Source organism: Crocuta crocuta, unplaced genomic scaffold (genome assembly GCF_008692635.1).
Source record: "Crocuta crocuta isolate KB4526 unplaced genomic scaffold, BGI_CrCroc_1.0 scaffold282, whole genome shotgun sequence".
Classification (NCBI taxonomy): Eukaryota; Metazoa; Chordata; class Mammalia; order Carnivora; family Hyaenidae; genus Crocuta; species Crocuta crocuta.
In genome coordinates this window covers 1,596,159-1,618,614 of record NW_027529174.1, presented here as the reverse complement: position 1 = coordinate 1,618,614, position 22,456 = coordinate 1,596,159, and the positions used below count along the sequence as shown (strand labels likewise).

The 22,456-nt window shown below is 40.6% G+C and overlaps 1 protein-coding gene across 1 annotated transcript; it reads right to left on the bottom strand.

Moving 5' to 3' along the window:
- Nucleotides 1–705: 705 nt before the first annotated feature.
- SPINK2 (serine peptidase inhibitor Kazal type 2) lies at nucleotides 706–11,716 on the bottom strand. Its single transcript, XM_077757688.1, has 4 exons — nucleotides 11,574–11,716; nucleotides 10,454–10,506; nucleotides 2,913–3,022; nucleotides 706–1,032 (listed from the first exon to the last, which is right to left on the bottom strand). The coding sequence occupies exons 1-4, from the start codon at nucleotides 11,626–11,628 to the stop codon at nucleotides 987–989; spliced, it is 264 nt and encodes an 87-aa protein (XP_077613814.1). The 5' UTR covers nucleotides 11,629–11,716; the 3' UTR covers nucleotides 706–986.
- Nucleotides 11,717–22,456: the final 10,740 nt, after the last annotated feature.

Below are 22,456 nucleotides of genomic sequence, written 5' to 3'. Positions count from 1 at the left end.
GTATAAGTGCCGGAATCAGAATCCAAGTTCAGGTTTAGCTGACCCCAAAAGCCATATTCTTTCCACCACATACTCTCAGCTACCTCTTGCTTCATGGCTCATGGTTTCCTGGTGCTAGAAAGCACTTACACCCAGGACTTGACTCAAAATCCTCTACTTGGAAACATCATTTGAAAGTAACCGCCCATCACTTTTGTTATTGCTAATGTCTATTCTTTATATTGTATCAACNAGGGCACTGAACGAGGTTGACAACACCCCTGGTGTCTACTCACTAGAGGTCAGTAGTGCCCACCCTTCTATTCTAACACCAGGCATATTGCCAGATGTCCCCTGAAGGAAAAATTACCCCGGGAGTTGAGACCCACTGCTCTAAAAGGAGGGAAAAGCCTTCTTTCTACATTAACCCTGATGGGCAGCTATTGAAAGGAGACATTGAATCTAGTAAATGGTTCTACCTGCATGACTCCACTTTATCAGCTCCGGCTAAAATCAGCTCCAAGTGTCTCACTGTTATTTGCTTGTGTAGAACAATGTGTCAGTTACACATACATTAACTATGTAGGTTTGGGGGAAGAGAAAATAGCATAAATCTGGCCCTCTCAACAATGACTTCACTTCTCCCTTACAAAATTCACCTTTGCCTTAAAGGAAGAGTCACCAGTTGCCTGCTAAGAATGGGTATTCAACAGAGAACAACAGTACTTGAATACAATGCTGATTTTATTCCAGATAAAGAAAGCAAGACACAAGTCACCTGGGCAATAAACTTAAGCGGCAAAAGCAAAGAAACAAGGATTTTTTTTGTGTGTGTTTGTTTTAATTATCAATCTCTGCACATAGCTCTCTTCCACACCTCCTCTCAGAAAATGTGGGCTAACAAATCCCATGCAAAGGAACATAGGAAAGAGAAAAAGGGAAAATGGAATTCATCTAGCATACTGTTGAAGGTGGTTTCTCCAAGTTCTCTTCTATAAACTGCTCCATCAACACGGTCCACTCCGGATTATTTTAATGTCATGACCACTTTCCCTGCAAATTGAATAACCGTAAAGACACATTTACTACCTACCTACTGTTGCACATGAATTTAGCCTCAGTCCTTCCATCTTGACCCAGAGTTTGCCTTCTGGGCCTACACTCAGAGAGCTACATGACTATCCTCAGGTGCAAGGAAAAGGGTAAAAAGACAAGGGTTAATGTTACCTATTAATGGTTATTTATGACACAGTTTGCATACTTTGTCCTTGAGATAATGGCTATTCACTTGAAACTCCCCTACAACCCTAAACCTTGCCTTCAAAATAACAAATGTTTTCCTACATCCCAGGATAAGGGCCGCTCTCTTTATCACTTTGTAGTCTTTTTACAATAACTGCTCAATTCTGTTTCTGTACTGCCCAATTGCCTGCTTGCTTGTTATAAAAAGCCCTAAGTCCTTGGACTCGGGGCCGCAAATGTAGAGTTCTGTGTTAATTCTGTGCGGTCCTGGCCAGTAATAAAGACTCCCCTTAATTCGGCTTCAGTGGTCTCGGTTGGTCTCTGCATCTCTTGGCATAATACTACCATACTGAAACTGTCACGCTCTTTGGACCAAAGAGACCCATGTCATTATACATTAGATTCTAAGGTGATGCTTACTTAATCTTCTAAAGCTAAATCTGGTAAACAATAGGGCCCCAATTCTGCCATTTTTCCCTAACCTTAAGGCACAGGGCACTAACCTCAAAAAAAAAAAAAACACTGTGAGAAGACCTAGATAACTCACTGAAGACTGACATCAGAGAAAGAGCCCTGAAATACAAAGCAGCATACCTTGTCATGGTGTGATACTTTGTACGCGATTCCTACTCACAGTAGACAATAAGCTAAGTTAGAGTAAGACAAGATGGAGTCTCAGTGGCCAATGTGAACACCCGTATTAGTTGTTTGTCAGAGTTTAGGACTTAGAGTGTGCCTTATACGCATTAGCTGTGTGACCAACAGATAAGTAAAATTATTTGAAAACATCCACAGGAAGACCAGTGAGACCAAGTGGACTGAGTGCTTGTGGCAAAGACTCTTGAGTATAACCGTTACACCCAACTAAATGGACCCTTAAATGAAGGAGCTGTCTAGCAGACATTTGAAGGCTGATTGGCCACCCAAGCTATAGGTGTAAAGATTCTGTGTCAAGACAGATGGTGCTGGAGGCTCTGTCAGCACAGAAGGTGACCTGACTGAAATCCAGGCCAAAGTTTATCTTGGGACCAACGACTGGACAGGTGCGTCACTGCTCACATTGTGACATCTCCTTCCTGGATCCTCTTCAGAGTGGTTCATTAATTCCCTCCACTAATTTTCTTCTGTGACTACCTTGTGTGATAAAGTGTGTGATAAACCGAGTAATTCATGAATTTAATATTGGCACTACCTGGTTCTTTGAAATGTGTCTTAATCCTGTGATTCTCCCTGCTTCATACCTACAGGAGAAGTCACAGTCACCTATGGGTTACATGAAGGGCATCAGGTGTAATACACTACTTAGCATTCGACTAGGGAGAATTATTACCCAGTAATAATTCAACCCAACTAGTATTGCAGGTTGTACAGGTTACCTGCACATGCCCCTTGAATTTTAAAGAATATTTAACATTTCATAGAGTTTAACCATTAATACACTCTTAATTTGGGGAAACTGCCCATCCATGGATAGTAACATAACCTGATTACCAGATGTAGAATTGGTTAATCAAAATGACACTCTCTAACTTTGACCTGGAAAATGCAAGGAAGGATTGTCCTTTTAAGTGTCAGTCTGAAAACAGAATTACTATGTCACATTTGATTCTTACATCCAAGAAAAGAGTCACTACTTCCTAAGTAATCAAAAATCAAGAAAAGGACTAGTCTATACTGTACAATTATGTTACCTGATTTTCATGCACAGAGTACACTCATTAGGATAAGTGGACATGTCACTTCCACACACAGGGCTAAAGTCTCTGGGACATCCTGGTAATTTATACTGATTGCAGTTTGGCTAGAAAAGAAAAAGGAAGACAGAAATTACAGAACTGAGACATCCTCATCACAAAACAGTTGGGGGACAAAGTCCTAAGGCTCCTAGATTTCCTAGAAATACCCTACAAAATATTTCTATTTTCCACACACACAAAAGATTTTTCTAATGCAAAAATCAGATGCGACATTGAAGCAATGGTTCAATACCTACTATATAAGATCTCAGCCAGGCTGATTTTGAAATGAAAGTCTAGGGGCATCTGGGTGGCTCAGTCAGTTAAGCATCCGACTTCGGCTCAGGTCATGATCTCATGATCCATGGGTTAAAGCCCCACGTTGGGATCTGTGCTAACAGCTCAGAGCCTGGAGCCTGCTTCAGATTTTGTGTCTCCCACTCTCTCTCTCTCTGCTGCTCCACCACTCATGCTATCCCTCTCAAAAATAAATTAATTTTAAAAAATTAAATGAAAGTCCAAGACAGGCCACCATACCCACTTTCCAACCCTCTAGCTTTATAATTGATACTTCACTACTGTCTCCACATGAACGTTGTTACATTCCACCTTAATCGTTTGGCATGATGTCAAGACAGACTCAGGAATCTAATCTTTTAGTCTGGATCTTTAAGTTACTGGCATTCAACCAACAGCAACAAAGAAAACAGCACTGGTGCTTAGGGGCTGTAATGGATTGAATTGTACCCACACAAAAAGTCACATTATTGGGAAAAGAGTCTTTGTATAGGGAATCAAGTCAAAATGAAGTCAGTAGAATGGGCCCCTTTTTATAAGGACACCCAGTAAAACCGGTGTCCTTATATTATAAAAACGGAAAATTTGGACAGAGTCACAGAGGGAACATCACATAAAGGCAAAGAATTTCCAAGGAACACCTAGGGCTACCAGACCCTAGGAGAAAGGCATGGAACAGATTCATCCTCACAGCCCTCAGGAGGAACCAATTCTACAGTATCCTAATTTAGGATTTCTAGCATCCAGAACTGAAAGACAATCAATTTCTGTTGTTTAACCCTATCAGTTTGTGGTACTTTATTATAGCAGCCCTCAGAAGCTGATACAGGGTCATGGAACTCAATCCTGTGATTTGATGGAATTGAGGCCAGGCAGGTAATACATCTTGCTCACAGGTGTCAGTCTCCAGCAGAACCACTACTAGACCTGGTCAGTGATCAGACTATGATGTGCAGAGTCTCACTTTAACAAAAGGCCCACTGTATTTGTGTTGTATATGTATACATTTAGTGGCAACTGGGTGGCTCAAGTCGGTTAAGTGAGGGAGGCTTATTTTGGCTCAGGCTATGATCTCGCGATTCATGACTTCAAGCCCCACATTGGGCTCTGCACTGACAGTGCAGAGCCTGCTTGGTATTCTCTCTCTCCTCCTCTCTCTCTGCCCCTCCCCCACTCCCTCTCTACCAAAATAAATACATAAATTTTAAAAAAGAGGCCTATCCCTACACATTTATGTTGTATGGTAGGTTTGATAGGAATCTTCCTTATATACATGCATATATATATATATACACTTTATATACATATACACTTTATATATATATTTACTTTTATATACATATGTATACACACACACACACACACACACACACACACTTGTTTTAGTAAATGGTGATCACTTTTCCTCACTTCAGAGTGAAAGATGTTACCTGTTTAGCACTCTGAATAAATGCAACACACATTTTTACTGATATTATCTGGATTTATAAAGACTTAAACAAGGCTGGCCATGGGCCAAACTCTGAAGTAAAAGAGGTTTTGTTGACCCTTTCCATCCTCTGTTCAGCCCTCATTGAGAAGCATGATATGCTGCCCAAGACTCACTAAAATGATGCCTTATAGGCTGCTCTCACAAGCAGAGTATATGCCCTCTTATCCACTGAGATTGAGATAAATGTTAGTTGGTCATTTAACTGATAAAGTCAATTAAGGAAAGGAAAGAAAAAAGTATATATCCTAAGCATTTTATCATAAAACATATAGATGAAAAACAAAATTGCCAATCTTTTGACGTAAGATGATGACTGGGCATGTAATCACCTGTAATGCTATTATAAGATAACTTTCCTTGTCACTAGGTATGACTATATGATTAAGTTAAGACCAATGGGATATAAACGGAATTATTGCATAGTAGCGTCTGGGAACCTCCTTTAAAAGAAAGCAGTGCTTATCTTNCCTTTCCTTTGCCCCCCCCCCCCCCCCCCCCCCAATTTTTTTTCTTTGTCCATCCCTCCATCCTGCTGCAGGGTGCATGGAGCTCTGATCTTTATTGTACAGACCAGGAGGATAAAGGCCACATTCTAGGATGGCAACAATGTGTGCTCCTATTTTGAACCTTTGTTACCTGCATCTGAATCTAATCCCAACTGATACAAGACATGAGAACTTTCCTTTGAATATTTCAACCACAGCTGATCTTTGAACAACATGGGTTTAAACGTATTTTCTCTTCCTTATGATTTCTTAATAACATTTTCTTTTCCCTAACTTACATGAAGATAAGAAGTTAAGATAAGGATGTAACATATAACATACAAAGTGTGTATTAATCAACTCTATGTTATCAGTTAAGCTTCTGGTCAACAGTAGACTATTAGTTAAATATGAGGGTCAAAAATTATGCTCAGATTTTTTACAATAGGAAGGGGTTAGCATCCCTAGCCCCCTGCATTGTTCAAGGGTCAAGTGTTAATTAAGAGTTTTATCTTGATCTTGGGATTGTAGGTTCAAGGCCCACACTGGGTGTAGAAATTACTTAAAAATAGGGGATGCCTGGGGGGCTCTGTCGGTTAGTGTCCAACTTTGGCTCAGGTCATGATCTCACGGTTCGTGAGTTCAAGATCCCACATGGAGTCTGGAGCCTGCTTACAGTTCTGTGACTCCCTCTCTCTGCCCCCTCAAAAATAAACATTAAAAGGGGCGCCTGGGTGGCTTAGTCGGTTAAGCGTCCAACTTTCGCTTAGGTCATGATCTTGCGGTTCGTGGGTTCAAGCCCTGCGTCGGGCTCTGTGCTGACTGCCAGCTCAGATACTGGAGCCTATTTCAGTCTGTGACTCCCTCTCTCTCTGACCCTCCCCTGCTCACGCTGTCTCTCTCTCTCTCTCCCAGAAATAAATTTTTAAAAATGGTATAAAAAATAAACATTAAAAAAATTACTTTAAAAAATCTTTTAAAAAATACAGTCTATCAGCATACAAAAGAGAGTAGGTACCTACAGCCAGTAAGTGATCAACACACTATGGAAATCATTCAGAGAGAGGGGAAAGGGTCATTTGTGAGTCGCTGAAGTGGAAGGTATTGAGTGAGTGTTTAGTGTTAATAACTAGCCCTGGTGGACCTACACAGGGTTGCCTGTGCATACAACCTCAGAAGCTTGTTAGCAACACTGATTTAGTGCATTTACAATGACATGTATGGAGCTAGAGAGTAGTAAGCTAAGCGAAATAAGCCAGTCAGAGAAAGACAAACACCATATAATTTTATTCATATGTGGAACTTAAGAAACAAAACATGCAGGGGTGCCTGGGTGGCTTAGTCGGTTAAGCATCCGACTTTCGCTTAGGTCATGATCTCGCGGTTCGTGGGCTTGAGCCCCGCATCGGGCTCTGTGCTGACTGCCAGCTCAGAGCCTGGAGCCTACTTCAGAGTCTGTATCTCCCTCTCTCTATGACCCTCCCCTGCTCACGCTGTCTCTCTCTCTCCTAGAAATAAATAAAATATAAAAAATAAAATTAAAAAAAAAAAGAAACAAAACATGCAAAGGGAAAGAGAAAACAGACTGAGGCAAACCAAGACACAGACTTAACTATAGAGAACAAACTGATGGTTACTAGAGAGGAGGTAGGTGGGGAGATGGGTAAAATAAGTGATAGGTATTAAGGAGTGCTATGATGAGCACCAGGTGTTGTATGGAAGTGTTGAATCACTCAATTGTACACCCGAACTTAGTATGTTAACAAACTGGAATTTAAATAAACACTAAAAAAAAACAAAACAACAACAACAACAAAAAAACACTGATTTGGGGCCTCACTCCAGACCTGCTCAATTAGAATCTCCAAGGTTCTAGAGGCCCCTCAATTCTGATTCAGCTAGGACTGGGGTTAGAAATGGCTATTCCCAATCATTTTGACATACAATCCACTTACTATGTATGGAAGCTAGGTGAATGCACCAAGACACACAGTTTGGCACACAATTTCAGGGGTCCCCTTCTCTAGACCTTTCTTACCTCCTCTTTTTTAAGCAAAGTATATCTTACCTATGCCCACTCTCTGACTACCTAGGTAAATAACTAACTAATAAAAATTAATCTATTTAACCTAAAGATCTTAGCGATTTTTAATATTCAACAGCAGTTTTCAAATGCTTTCATGTCAAAGAATGACTAACAAATGAATTTTGAAGAGCACTAATAGGCTGGTAAGGAAGTTTTGGTGTTTTGTTTTGTTTTGTTTAAGCAGAAGACCTTTGATGTCTCTCAGATTCCCAAGGGATCTACCCAGCTGGAAGGCAATGTTGGTATTCCAGTCTGTTTTCAGTCTAATTCTCATGATTTCAAAGCCAGCTCTGGCTAGCCACCATTTAACTTTATTAAATTCAGGTAACTCATTTCCTGGATTTTCTCTGAGCAGAGACATGAGGCTTTATGAACAAACACGTTTCACTCTTATCAATGAGGTCAATTAATTTCATTAATAAGTTATTCCCATTAACCCTTAGTTTTATACAATTACTCAAATTTATGGAAAAGGAAAAGAAATTCAGAACAGGTTCACCATCTATGGAGGCTCTAAATTACACCCCACATCATGCCAACTAGAGAAGAGGGTTTACCACTGGCAGACTGCTCCTCAGAGCTTTACAAGACACTCTCATTCTGGAATAGTGTCACCTGGCATTTTTATTTATTCCTTAGAATCAATTTAATTTTTTTAGAAGGATGTGATAAGCTTTTAAGTGATTCTCTGAGGTCTATACTCTGAATCTTTTGTTTTGAAAGGTTCTTAAATACTTTATCAAATATATTGCCTCATTTGTTTATTCAATAAATGAAGATTTTAAGATAGATGTTAGAGAACTACAAAGACACAAATTGAGTCCTATCTGTAAGAAGTTTAGTACATCATTAGGAAATCAAGAAATATATGTGGTGGTCTTAAAGATGGACAGAATTTAGATTAAAGAGGTTTGGAAGAATGTTCACCTCAAGGAAATAAAACAGACTAACCAAAGGCACAGTGGTGAGGGAAGTATCTGACCTGAGAGCAAGGTAAGTTAATTTAAAGGAGCATCCAAGACTCTCTTTCATAATAAAAACACTCAACAAACTAGGCATAAAAGAGAGCTTCCTCCAAACTGATAAAGAACATCTACAAAGATATATATTTAATGGTGGAAGACTGAATGCCTTTCTTCCCGTTAGGAAAGACAAGGATGTCTATTTTCATTTGTTCTATTCAGCATTGTACAAAATATCCTAGCAAAGACAATTAGGCAATAAAATAATATAAAAGGCATCCAAATAGGAAAGGAAGAAATAAAACTGTTGAAGGAAACGAGAATATGTCACTCCCAAAATATGACTCTGACATAAGCATTTTGAGTTAAAGTCAAGCTAAGAAGTAGCAAACCAAAGAAAAGTGCTCTGTACCTTACCCCCTTTTCTTTCTCTCTCTTTTTTTTAAATGTTTTATTTATTTCTAGGAGAGAGAGAGGGAGAGACAGCGTGAGCAGGGGAGGGTCAGAGAGAGAGGGAGTCACAGACTGAAACAGGCTCCAGGCCCTGAGCACCTTACCCCCTTTTCTACCTAAAGGCAGGATATAAATTCTCCTTTATTGAAGACAACTCTAGACTCAGCCCAGAGGTGGCACCAGAGGAACCTGCAAACAAACCTTACTCCATTAGTTTCCTCTCATACCTTTACCTTCTCATAGTATGCCACCCTTGGCAGCCTAAAACCCTTTTACTTTCCCTGTCATGTCTCTACATGTCTACTTATAAGTCTGACTTGTAGTAGGCTGGCTTCCTGGGCTGGTTATTCTAAATAATGAGTTGGTTTCCTGGGTAGGGTGCTGCAGATTGTGGGTCAGAGTTCTATTTTAATAAGTGGACTGACATTGTCCATTTATATATTCTCTTTATACAATTTATTGCTCTTGTTAAAGATGCTATATAAGTCAGAGTTCTAAACCACCTCTTTGAGTTACTCATCTCTGAATGTTCCCATGTGTATGTGCCATGCACATGTTAATAAATTTTCCGGTTTTTTTTTTTTTCTTGTTAAACTGTCTTTTGTTCGAGAGGCCCCAGCTGAAAACTTAGAAGGGTAGAGGAAAGCTTTTAATCCTTCCCTACACTGTCATTGTGATGATGATGATGATGCATATAGGTTGAATGGAAACAAAGAGAAAGTGCATTTAAATATTCTTGGAGTTAGAAAATAGGATAAGAAAGTTTCCTGGAAGAGGTTTACTCTAAGTTGAATGCTCAAAGTTTCTTAAGCCCCTGAGGTCAATATCCCCATATGTAAAATAATATCTATCATACAAGGTCACTATGAGGATTGTGAAACTGAATATACAAATGGATAATGTCAGACCATTTATTAAAATAGAACCTGCAGCAACTTACCCAGAAAACCATCTCATTATATACAATGACCAGCTCAGGAACCCAGCCTGCTATAATTCAGACTTGTAAGAAGTCAGACAGCCATCTCTAATAACAGTCTAGGAAGCCAAACAATAACCTCGGTAACAACTGGCCCCAAATGGCCAAGACTTGCTTAATATCTTCCAGTTTCCCTGATGTTTGTCCCCACATCCAACTTAGGATCAACCAGAGAAAGCCAAATATGCACTCCTTACCAATCACACAGGAAGCCTGCTTCTCATTAGCCCACATACAGCTTCCCCAGGCCAACTGTCTCAAATCAGGGCATACCTAAAGCTTTCTCTTGTTCCCGCTGCAGAGCTTCCCCCCTCCTCTGCCTGTCTTTGAGTTTCCACCAAAACACAAGTGACAAGTGTGGCTGACTCCCTTGCTACATCAAACTCTGAATTTTGCATTTTGCTTGTTCTCATTTAGTTGGGCTTCACTTGCTTCCACAGACTTCAATTTGATAATGTTCATAAAACTTCTAGTACAGGACATAACCATTAGATCAAGGACATCTTGAATCATTAAAGAAACTATTAAAGGAAACAATGTGCTGAGGTCTTCAAGGACTGAGCTATTTTCAACCAAAATTTGTAATTTTGCTCTGTATCAAAAGGTCTGCCTTAGAATCTGATTTCTAAAGAAGCAGTCAACAGTTTCAAAAGTGGCAGGTCAGACCTGAAAAACAGCCCCAGCCCAAACTGTGTGGGTTTCACTATACTAGTGGAAATAATACAAGTGGCTTTCTACTTACTGTTCTGAATTCTGAAGTTTGGCCAAACTCAGAGCTCAGGGGGTCCAAAGAGGCTGCAAGAAGAAAACAGGCATTTTAACCTATGTGATTAAGGCCAATTCTTATTCATAAAGGGCTTTTAAAATCCAGCTTCTGATTTATCCAGGCTGCACCCTCTCTCAGATGCCTAATTTCTTTGAACAGCCCCCATTGCCCATCTCTACACCCCCCAAGGAGGGTATTTAGTTGTTTTCTGGCATTCTCCTGGCAAGAACACAGAAGCAACATTTGGTATGCGTTCTGTAACTGGCCACCCTATCAGGCTTGCTTGAGAAAGGACTTTGGAGCTATGGAATAAAAGTCAGAGAAGTATGGGGTGCCTGGGTGGCTCAGTCGGTTAAGCATCCAACTTCGGCTCAGGTCATGATCTGATGGTCCGGGGGTTCCAGCCCTGTGTCAGGCTCTGTGCTGACAGAGCTCAGAGCCTGGAGCCTGCTTGGGATTCTGTGTCTCCCTCTCTCTCTGCCCCTCCCCTGCTCCTGCTCTGTCTCTCTGTGTCTCTCGAAAATAAAAGGTTAAAAAAAATTTTTTTTAAGTCAGAGAAGTAACTCTTACTAATTTACAATATTCTTCTCCTCGTGGCTAGGGTAACAAACACACAACTTAACATTTGGTGTTACCACTTTAACTCCACTTTCAAGTGGGCGTCAAGGCTGGGTGGACTAAAGTCCCTTTCTCACAAGCCTCAGAGTGCCTGATGCACTTGGCATTCACCATCCCTAATTCCTGTTCATCTCTTAGAGAGGTTCAGTAGGGTCACCGTGTCCATAAAAACCCAATTTCTGATCTTGGGCTCCAGAAAATCAGCCTTAAGGGAGAAAGAGCAGACAGCAATGTGTCACTAAGAAGGAACTGGGACTCAAAGCCAAGCAAGAACTTAAAGCACGTCCGCTGGCTCCATGGCCACCCCCAGCCCTGCACGACCCCAAGTTCGCGCTCCTACACGACCACAGGCCGCGGGGAACTGCCAGTAACGGGTGCCTGGAGGGCAGCCAGGGCCTCTAGGATCCCGGAACCGGGAACCGGGAGCCGCAGGCCAGAGCCACTCTACGCTGCCCCTCGGCCGCTCGGCGGGGNTTACCTGCCAAGTCCCCGGCCAGGAGAACCAGCACCAAGCGCGCCGCCGAGAACGCCATGCTCCCTCTCTGGCCCGCCGGGCCGTCTCGGGCGGCTCCTGTGCCCGCGTGACACGCAGCGCTCACCCAGGCAGGACCAGCGACAGGCTTGGGGGAGGGAGCAAGAGGGACAGGAGGCACGAGAGGGGGAGGGGCTAGAGGAGGAACGGTTGCCCGCGTCCCGCGGAGGATGGGTGTGAGCGAAGAGAGTGAACAAGATCCCTCCCTTCAGCAAGCCAGAGCCTCCTAAGAGCCCCCGGGGAACAACCTTGGGGGCTCTGTCAGCCAATCCCTTTATCTTCAGCATCGACTCTGTCCGAGACGGTGTTTTGGCGCTAAACTAAACAAATAACCCGCTCTCAGGAGGTTTTCTGGTGCAGGTGTTGGGTGACACGGGAGACTCCCTAGCGAATCCATGCAATAATTTCTCAAGGGCTAGAGAGTGGTGGAAGAAGGAGAAGACTTTCCACGGGGGATCAGGAAAGCCCTTTTAGAGGTGGCATTTGAGCTGAAAGTCGGAGGCAGAGAAGAAGGAAGCATGGTGAAGACCGTGGGAACAAGGAATCCGGGCTCAAGGAAAAGCCAGTGCAGAGATCCAGAGGCAGGAGCCAGCTCAATGTTTCAACGTGAGCTGCTGGGGAAAGAGGGCACAGAGCAAGGGAAATGGAACCCAAGGCCAATGTCAGGTGTGGTGGTGTAGGCTGTGATAAGGAATTTGGGCTTTTTCTGGTTGCAGTGGGAAGCTAGTGGAAGATTTTGAGCTTGGGAATGCCCCTGATCTGACTTATGTTTTAATAGTTTGGATGAAGAATGGGCAGGAGATAGGTAAGAGTGGAGGCAGGGAGACAAATTAGGTGGCTTTTGCAGTAATCCAGGCAGCATCAACCAGAGATGGTGGTGGCTTAAATTCATGTGTAGCAGTGCACTGGTGAGAAGTCAGACTCAGGATTTCTTTCGGAGGTGGGACCAGGTGGAGTGAAGAGAATAACCGAGGATGCTCCCTAAACTTTCGTTCTGAACAGCTGAATGGCTGATGGTGCCATTTCTGTGATGATGAACATTTGGAGAAAATGCCTGTCAGACATCCAAGTGGACACGTGTACAAACAATTGGAATTACAAATTTAGAGCTGGAAATACAAATGAAGGAAACATCAGCATATGAATGGTATTGAAAACCATGGACCCAACACTCAGGGCAAGAGATCCAGATTAGAGCCCTGTTCCACTCCTGGATGCAGAGATTTGATACATGTGGGGAATAAACCTGTGAAGGAGGAAGGAAACCAGGCTAGAGTCTGGGGTTACTGAACACAGGGAAAGTGCTGCCACCATGTCAGTTGCTCCTGTGGGGCTGAGAATATGGCAGACTGAGCATGAAGATGGGCTTTGGCAAGACATAGTCATGGATGACCTTCAAAAGAACTGGTTCAGAGAAGTGATGGAGTCCAGGACCCATATGGCAAGGGTTGAAAGGAATGAGGTGAGAAAGTGGAGACAAAGGGTTTACGTAACATTTGTCAGTTTTGGGGAGCCTGGGTGGCTCAGTCTGTTAAGTGCCCCACTCAGTTTTGGCTCAGGTCATGATCTCATGGTTCGTGAGTTCGAGTCCCATGTCAGGCTCTGTGATGATAGCACAGAGCCTGCTTGGGATTATCTCTCCCTCTCTCTCTGCCCCTCCTGCATGCTCCCTCCCTCCCTCTCTCTCTCTCTCTCTCAAAAATAAAGTGATGACATTTATTTAAAAAAAAAAAAGGGAACATCTGTGAGTTTTGCTATAAAAAGGATGCCAGACATGGGCCTACAAGACTTCCAAAATTCCTTTTGAGGTGCATGTCAAAACTCTCCAATATTTTCCCACCTCGCTAGGAGTAAAAACCAAAGTCCTTAGTAAGGCCTCTAAGGCCTCTGCTGGCCTCTTACTGCTCTTACCTGACTATCTCTTCCCCAGCCACACTGGCCTCCCTGTTCCCATCCAAGGGCCTTGACACTTGCTGTTCCCTCTGCATAGTATCTACACAGCTTCCTCTTCCATTTGTTTTGCCTCTGCTCAAATGACCCCATATCAGAAACTACTTCCCTGACCATAAATAAAAAATTATTATTCCCCTCTTCCTGTTCTCCTTACCCTCCTTTTTTTCCCTCTCCAACAGGATTTATCTTGACTTTTTTTTTAACATTATTTGTGACACTCTCCACTTGTGTAAGCTCCAATTTTGGTTTACTGGTTTATCTCCAGCACCTAGAAAAGTACCTCACATATATCAGCAGCTCAACAAATATTGAATGAATAAATGAAGGATTCCTAGGGAGTCAGGACCTTACCTAAAAGGATAGTCAGAATAAAACAAATCACTAGCATGGGTAAGTAAAATGGCTAATTTGGTTAAGAAGATGGGGCGACTGGGTGGCTCAGTCGGTTAAGTGACCGACTTCGGCTCAGGTCATGATCTTGTGGTTCATGATCTCGCGGTTCATGAGTTTGAGCCCCTCGTCGGGCTCTGTGCTGACAGCTCAGAACCCAGAGCCTGCTTTGGATTCTGTATCTCTGTCTCTCTCTACCCCTCCCCTGCTCACATTCTGTCTCTCTGTCTCTCAAAAATAAATAAATGTTAAAAAAATTTTTTTTAAAAAGAAGGAGTTAAACCTTGATTCTTGGTTTTGTATGCATTCATTTTTTGCAGCATTGCATAACATGGCTATAAAGAGTTTTGTAGGTGAATACTTGGCTCTACAAGTTACTAAACTAGCTCTGAACCTCAGAGCTTCCACTGTTGCCTTCCCCTCATAAAATAGGTATTATAATAATAGAATCTTGAATATTAAATGAGGTAATATAAATACTGTGTTGAGACATGGTAGAACTCAATAAATTTTAGTCCCTTTCTATTTTCTCCATAATGACATTTGTAAAAGGGCAGTTATTCTGTTCCTAGGCAAGCAGGCATCTGCTCCTATTTCAGGTCACATTGGTCATTGTGCTGTCATAGAGCCCTTGCAGCCAGTAACATTGTTTCTCTTACTTCCATGTCCCTAGTGCCTAGCACTCTGCCTGACACAAGCTCAGTAAATGTGTGCTGAATAAGTGAATCCTTGAAATGTTAAACTGGCATCACAACAAGGAAATAAACCAAAAAGAGGAAGACACAGGATCTAGGAAACAAGAATTCAAACCCAAGAGATGGTTTTTAGGGTGCACTCCAATCCAATAGGACTGGTGTCCTTATAAAAAGATGTGGTTAGGACACAAACAAAATGAAGGCATAACCTTGTGAGGACCCAGAAGATGGCCATCTGCAGTCCAAGGAGAAGGCCTTAGAAGAAACCAAATCTGACAACATCTTGGCCTTGGGCTTCCAGCTTCCTGAACTGTAAGAAAATACATTTCTATTATTTAAGCCACTTGGTTTGTGGTGCTTTGTTATGGCAGCACTAGAAAACCAGGACATGTATGTGATAAAATATATTTAATAAATATTTGTTATTTATTTATTTGTATTAAAATTATATGCATATATCATTTTGTATTAAAAGATTTAATTTTAAGAAATTTAACAAAAGAAAGGTTATTCTGAATGTCCTCCAACAATCGCTCAACATAGTATTAGAGAATAATATTGATTTACTGATTTTTTTTTCTCCCTAGACAAGCACCATTTGAGATATTTACTAATTCTGAACAGAAATTTTGGTAACTATTCAGCAAATCTTAATGAGAAGTGTGAAGAAGAGAAATAATTTTGCTGAAGAGGGAAAACAAATTAGTAAAGTGTCAGATCCATTTCTTTTCTGCCTCACATGCCTGTGTGTCAAATGTTGTTGCTGTGAAATATTCCCTCTGTCAGTCAGGGTCCAGTCTAGAAAACACATGCCTCACTAGGAATTTAACATAAGGGATTGACCAGACCAGTATTGGAAACAAAAAAGCAGCAAGGGAATAGTGAGGTAACACACAGAGATGGTAACTTCATGACATAAGTATCACCCCTAAGTCTTCAGGAAAAGAGAGAAGAGGTCGAGATTATCTAGAAATTTGGAGGCAAGGCCCTGGAAAGTTGACACTCAGCCCTCTGAGCAGGGATGTTGTGTGGCTTGTGCTGGTGGGTCTGAGACATGTGATGAAGCCAGAGAAGCATCTGCTACAACCAGTGAAGGGATGTTGCAGGGGGATGGGGGTGGGCGCTGGGGAGACATCATATTGGAAATTTCAGGAAGCTAGCTGGCAAAGCAGAAATGAATTGTAGCATCACAGAGCCTGGAAGGGTGGTTTTAGAGCTGACATACAATAATCTAATGACTGGCACAGTCACATATGCCACTGCTTGATTTTAGCAAACTCAAGTCCTGGGATGGGAAGACAATGTGCAGTTTTAAACTCTATCTGGCACCGTTCATGGCTGAGTTCTGACTCAAGAGGGTAAGTTTGGAATGAGCTGTTAATACATTTCTGAGTCACATAATTTAAGCTCTCTGAATAAAGTCCATAAAATGAAGATGGCTTATTTTGCCGAAGACTTTCATCAAAGAGTGTATGTGGTATGTATATTACACACACACACACACACACACACACACACACACTTTCTCCACTTTGTTAGATTTCTGTTACCAAATAGCAAACACTTGATTATAAACATCTTTGTCTCTGATGCTTCAGGAATACAAACTGAAATCTGAGCAGACTCAGGAACAATGCTTAGAGTTGTTAGTAGGAATTTCAGCTTCAAAAAGAAAACAATTTACCCCCTCATGATAGATTTGTGGTGCATTTATGTGAGTGGGCAGTTGACATTGCACCTTAAAAATATTTTATACCATGGTGCTTTTCATATAGTTGTCTCAGCATTTATCAGCCAGGAATAAGAGTTAACAATTTTTTGTAAAGGGCAGAGAGTGAATACTTTGGACTTTGTGCATCATATAGTGTGTCACAACTAATCAGCAATGCCATTATAGTGCAAAAGCAGGGACAGGCCATTATTGAAAGAAAGGACATGGGCATGTTCCAGTAAAACACAGATTTAGATGTAAAATGTGAAACTTTAAGATTTTGAATAAATCAAAAAGAATTTAGAAAGCATTAAACATGCAGGAATAAATTTAACCAAGGAGGTAAAAGACCTGTACTCTGAAAACTATAAAACATTGATGAAAGAAATTGAAGACAACACAAAGAAATGAAAAGATATTCTGTACTCGTTGATTGGACGTTCATATTGTTAAAATGTCCATACTACCCAAAACAATTTACATAGTCAATGAGATCTACGTAGTCCCTATCAAAATAGTAGTGACATTTCTCACAGAACTAGGGCAAGTAATCCTAAAATTTTTATGGAACCATGAAAGCCTGCAAAGCCAAAGCAATCTTGAGAAAGAATAAAACTGGGAGTATCATAATCCCAAATTTCAATTTTAGTAATCAAAATACTATGGTACTGGTACAAACACAAACACATAGATCAATAGATCAGAACAGAGAGCCCAGATATAAACTCACTCTTACATGGTCAATTAATCTACAACAAAGGAGACAAAAATGTACAATGGAGAAAAAATAGTCTCTTCAGTAAACGGTGTTGGGGAAACTGGACAGCAACATGCAAAAGAATGAAACTGGACCACTTCTTTACACACACCAAAAAAACTCAAAATGGAGTAAAGACTTAAATGTAAGACATGCAATCATAAAACTTCTGGAAGAAAACATAGACAGTTAGCTCTTTGACATCAGTCTTAGCAATATTTTTTTTGGATCTGACACCTTAGGCTCAGACAACAAAAGCAAAAATATACAAATTGGACTAAAAATTTATTTACAAATAAAACTAAAAAGCTTTTGCACACAAAGGAAACCATCAACAAAATGAAAAAGTAACTTATAGAATGGAAGAAGATATCCATAAATGATATATCCAATAAAGGTTTAAAATCAACAATCTATAAAAAATTCATACAACTGAATATAAAAAAAGCAATATGATTTAAAAATGAGCAGAGAACCTGAATAGATATTTTCCCAAAGAAGACATATAGATGGCTAACAGGCACATGAAACGATGTTCAACATCACTAATCATCACAGAAATGCAAATCAAAACCACGATGAGCTATCATCTCACAGTTGTCAAAATGGCTATTATTGAAAAGATAAGATAACAAATGTTGGCAAGGATGGGGAGAAAAGGGGAATCTTGTGCTTTGTTGGTGGGATGTAAATTGGTGCACCCTCTGTGGAAAGGAGTACAGAGATTCCCCCTAAAATTAAAAATAGAACTACTGGGGCACCTGGGTGGCTCAGTTGGTTGAGCATCCAAATCTGAATTTCAGATCAGGTCAAGATTCCAGGGTTGTGGGATCAAGCCCTGCATTAGGCTCCATGCTGAGTGTGGAACCTGCTTAAGATTCTCTCTCTCTCTCCCTCCACCCCTCTCTCCTGCTCATGCTCTCCCTGAAAAAACAAACAAACACACACACAAACAAACAACCACCATATGTTCCAGCAACTCTACTTCCAGGTTTTTATTTAAAGAAAACAAAAACCCTAACTCAAAGACATATGTACCCTATATTCATATCAGCATTATTTACAATAGCCAAAGTATGGAATCCACCTAAATGTCCATAGGTAGATGAATGGATAAATAAGATGTAGTGTGTATATATATAATTGTATACACAACAGAATATGACTCAGTTATAAGAAAAAAGAATGAAATCTTGCCATTTTTGACAATGTGGGTGGACCTAGAATGTATTATGCTGAATGAAGTAAGCTAGACAGAGAAAAACAAATATATATGATTTCACTAATATGTGTAATCTAAAAAACAAAACAAATAAAACAGAAAGAGACTCATAAATACAGAGAACAAACTGATGGTTGCCAGGGGGAGGGGTGGGAGGAGATGAGTGAAATAGGTGAAGGGGATTAAGAGATTCAGTCTTCCAATGCATAATCCAGAAAAAAAAAAAAAAAAGAGATTCAGTCTTCCAGTTATAAAATAAATAAGACACAGGGATGTAATGTACAGCATAGGGAATTTAGCCAATAATATAACAACTTTGTATGGTGACAGATGGTAACTAGCCTTATTGTTGTAACCATTTAAAAATGTATATAAATATCAAATCAGTATGTTGTACACCTGAAATTAATACAATATTGTATGCCAATTATTCTTCAAAAAAGAAAAGAATCTTGGGGCACCTAGGTGGCTCAGTTGATTAAGCATCCAATGACTCTTGATTTCAGCTCAGGTCATGATCTCCTAGTTCATGAGTTCAAGACCCACGTCGGGCTTTGCACTGACAGTGTGGAGCCTGCTTGAGATTCTCTCTCTCTTCCTTTCTCTCTGCCCCTTCCCCACTCACTCTTCCTCTCAAAATGCATAAATTTTTTTAAGAACTCAAAAAAAATCTTAAAAAAATTTTTTTAATGTTTATTTTTTGAGAGAGGGGGAGAAAGCAGACGAGAGCCAGGAAGGGGCCGAGGGGTGGAGGGTCGGGGACAGAGGATCTGGAGCCAGTTCTGCACTGACAGCAGAGAGTCAGATGCAGGGCTCAATATCATACACCATGAGATCATGACCTGAGCTGAAGTTGGACACTTAACCAACTGAACCACCCAGGTGCCCCTTAAAAAAGTATTTGAGAAAAACATAGGAGAAAATCTTTAGGACCTAGGCAAAGTGTTCTTAGACTTGACACTAAAAGCATGACTTATAAAAAGAAAATTTGGTGAATTGGTCCTCCTCAAAATTAAAAACTTTTGCTCTGTAAAATTCCTTGTAATGAGGACGAAAAGACAAATATAGACTGAGAGAAAATATGTGCAAACCACATACCCAACAAAGGACTTGTATCTGGAATATATAAAGAGGTCTCGAAACTCGAGAGTAAAAAGAAAAATCAATTTGATTAGAAAACAGACAAATGAATGAGCAGCTGTTACATTAGAGAGGGTATCCAGATGGCACATTAACTCATGAAAAGACGTTCAACATCAGTCATCATTAGGGAAATGCAAATCACAATGAGATAACATTTTAGTCATGATGGCTAAAATAAAAAATATTAGTAACATCAAATGCTGTCAAGGTTGTGGAGCAACTGGAACAATCGTTGTTGGTTGGAATGTCAAATGGTACAACTATTCTGGCAACATAGGTAGTTTCTTTAAAGACTAAGGATACAAATTACCATATGAGCCAACAATTGTACTCTTGGACGTTTCTCCCACAGAAATGAAAGCTTATGTTACACAAAAACCTGAACATGAATGTTCATAGCAGCTTTATTTGTAATAGCCCAAAACTGGAAACAACCTAAATATCTTTCATCAAGTAAACAGTTAAACTATGGTACATTCATACCATAGAGTATTACTCAACAGTAAAAGTGAATCAACAGTTTATTTCTGCAGAACAACTTGGGTGAGTCTCAGGAGCATTACGCTGAGTTAAAGAAAAGAAACCAGATCTCAAAAAGCTAGAAAACAGAGAAATAGTGGTCAAAACTGAGAATTAACTGAAACGTTTTTGCCAGTTCATTACATATGATTCTCAGAATTTTAAGTAATCAATACATTTAAGTGATACTAATTTGGGAGGAATTCAAGTTGTAGGGCTCTCTGAAAAATAAGTGAGTAACCTCCAGGCCCACAGTTTGGAAGTTAACATAAAAAAAATTTTTTTTTAGGGGCACCTAGGTAGCTCAGTAGTTTAAGCATCTGACTTGGGCTCAGGTCATGATCTCACAGTTTGTGGGTTTGAGTCCCACATTGGGCTCTGTGCTGACAACTTGGAGCCTGGATTCTTCTTCAAGTTCTGTGTGTGTGTCTCACTCTCTGCCCCTCCCCTGCTGGAGCACTGTCTCTTTCTCTCTCAAAAATAAACATTAAATTTTTTTTTAATTTTTTAGAATTTTATTTATTTTGAGAGAGAGAGAGAGAGAGAGAAAACGCACACATGCACCCTCATGCAGGGGAGGGGGCAGAGAGATAAAGAGAGAATCTCAAGCAGGCTCTGTGCTCAGGGCAGAGCCTGCCTGATCTCACAACCTTGAAATTATGACCCAAGCCGAAATCAAGAGTTAAATGCTTAACCAACTAAGCCACTCAGGTGCACCTATTTTTTAAAGATAAGTATTTTTTAATGAAACCGCACTCACTATCCAGAAGGGTACATGTGATTCTAGAAATGTCACTTTATTTATTCATCCATTCCACAAATATTTACAAAATGCTATATATGCACTGTCCCAGGAACCAGATTTAGCAGTGAACAAAGCATACTAAAAATCCCTACCCTTTGGAGAGTGGGGAATCCCTGCCCTCAAGAAGCAGGGACTAAATTCTAAAATCTAGTACTGTTACTATCATAAAAGGCCCACTTGAAAAAACAACTACAAACTGTTGAAATAATGGTCACAATCAATGTATAGCCCACTCCTAATTGATTACACAAGACCTATGGGTCAGAGAATGTTTCTATAAAAATTTAATCAGAATAGTAAATCAAACCATATAAATATCAAAAATATACATGGTCACTCGTAGGCTGATCTTGGACATGTTATCAAATCTCACCTAAGTGGAAATTACTGAGGGGCGCCTGACTGGCTCAGTTGGTAAAGCACGCAATACTTGATCTCATGGTTGAGTTCAAGCACCACGTTGAGAACAAAGATTACTTACAAATAAAAGCTTTTGGGGCACCAGTTAAAAACCTGGCTAGGTCAGTTAAACGTCTGACTCTTGATTTTGCTTCGGTCATGATCACAGGTGTGTAGACTCAAACTCATGTCGGACTCTGTGCTGACAGTGTGGAGCCTGCTTGGGGTTCTCTCTCTCTCCCTCTCTCTACCCCTCCCCCACTTGCTCTCTCTCTGGCATGTGTGTGGCTCTCAAAATAAATAAACTTTAAAAATATAAAAGCTTTAAAAAATAAAAAGGAGGGGCACCTGGGTGGCTTAGTCGGTTGGGCGTCCGACTTTCGCTTAGGTCATGATCTCGCGGTTCGTGGGTTCGAGCCCCGCGTCGGGCTCTGTGCTGACTGCCAGCTCAGAGCCTGGAGCCTCTTTTGGTCTGTGACTCCCTCTCTCTCTGACCCTCCCCTGCTCACGCTGTCTCTCTCTCTCCTAGAAATAAATAAAACATAAATTAAAAATAAATAAATAAATAAATAAATAAATAAAAAGGCAATTACTGCAGCACCAAAGGCACTGTGGAAACTTACTGGGTCCTCTGAATCAAAGCCAAATCTCTGTGAAGTTTTGAAAACAGTTTCTTTCATAAAAAGTATTAATGTTAACAAATAATAAGTTTACTATTATCATTTAAATAAGAATATTTTCTAAATTTCTCAATTTTAATTTCTAATNATTTGGGAGGCACCTGGGTGCCCTCCTTCATACCCATCACCCATTTAACCCATTCCCTGCCCAGCTCCCTCCATCAACCCTCAGTTTGTTCTCTATCATCAAGAGTCTCTTATGGTTTATTTCCTTCTCTTTGTTTCCCCTTCCCAAATGTTCATCTGTTTTGTTTCCTAAATTCCACATATAAGTGAAATCATATGGTATTTGTCTTTCTCTAACTGACTTATTTCACTTCACTTAGTGTAATACACTCTAGCTCCATCCACATTGTTGCAAATGGCAAAATTTCATTCTTTTTTTAAAAAAAGTTTTTAATGTTTATTTTGAGAGAGAGAGACAGACAGACAGAACACAAGCAGAAGAGGGGCAGAGACAGGGAGACACACAATCTGAAGCAGGCTCAGGCTCCAAGCTGTCAGCACAGAGCCTGATGTGGGGCTCGAACTCACAAGCTGTGAGATCATGACCAG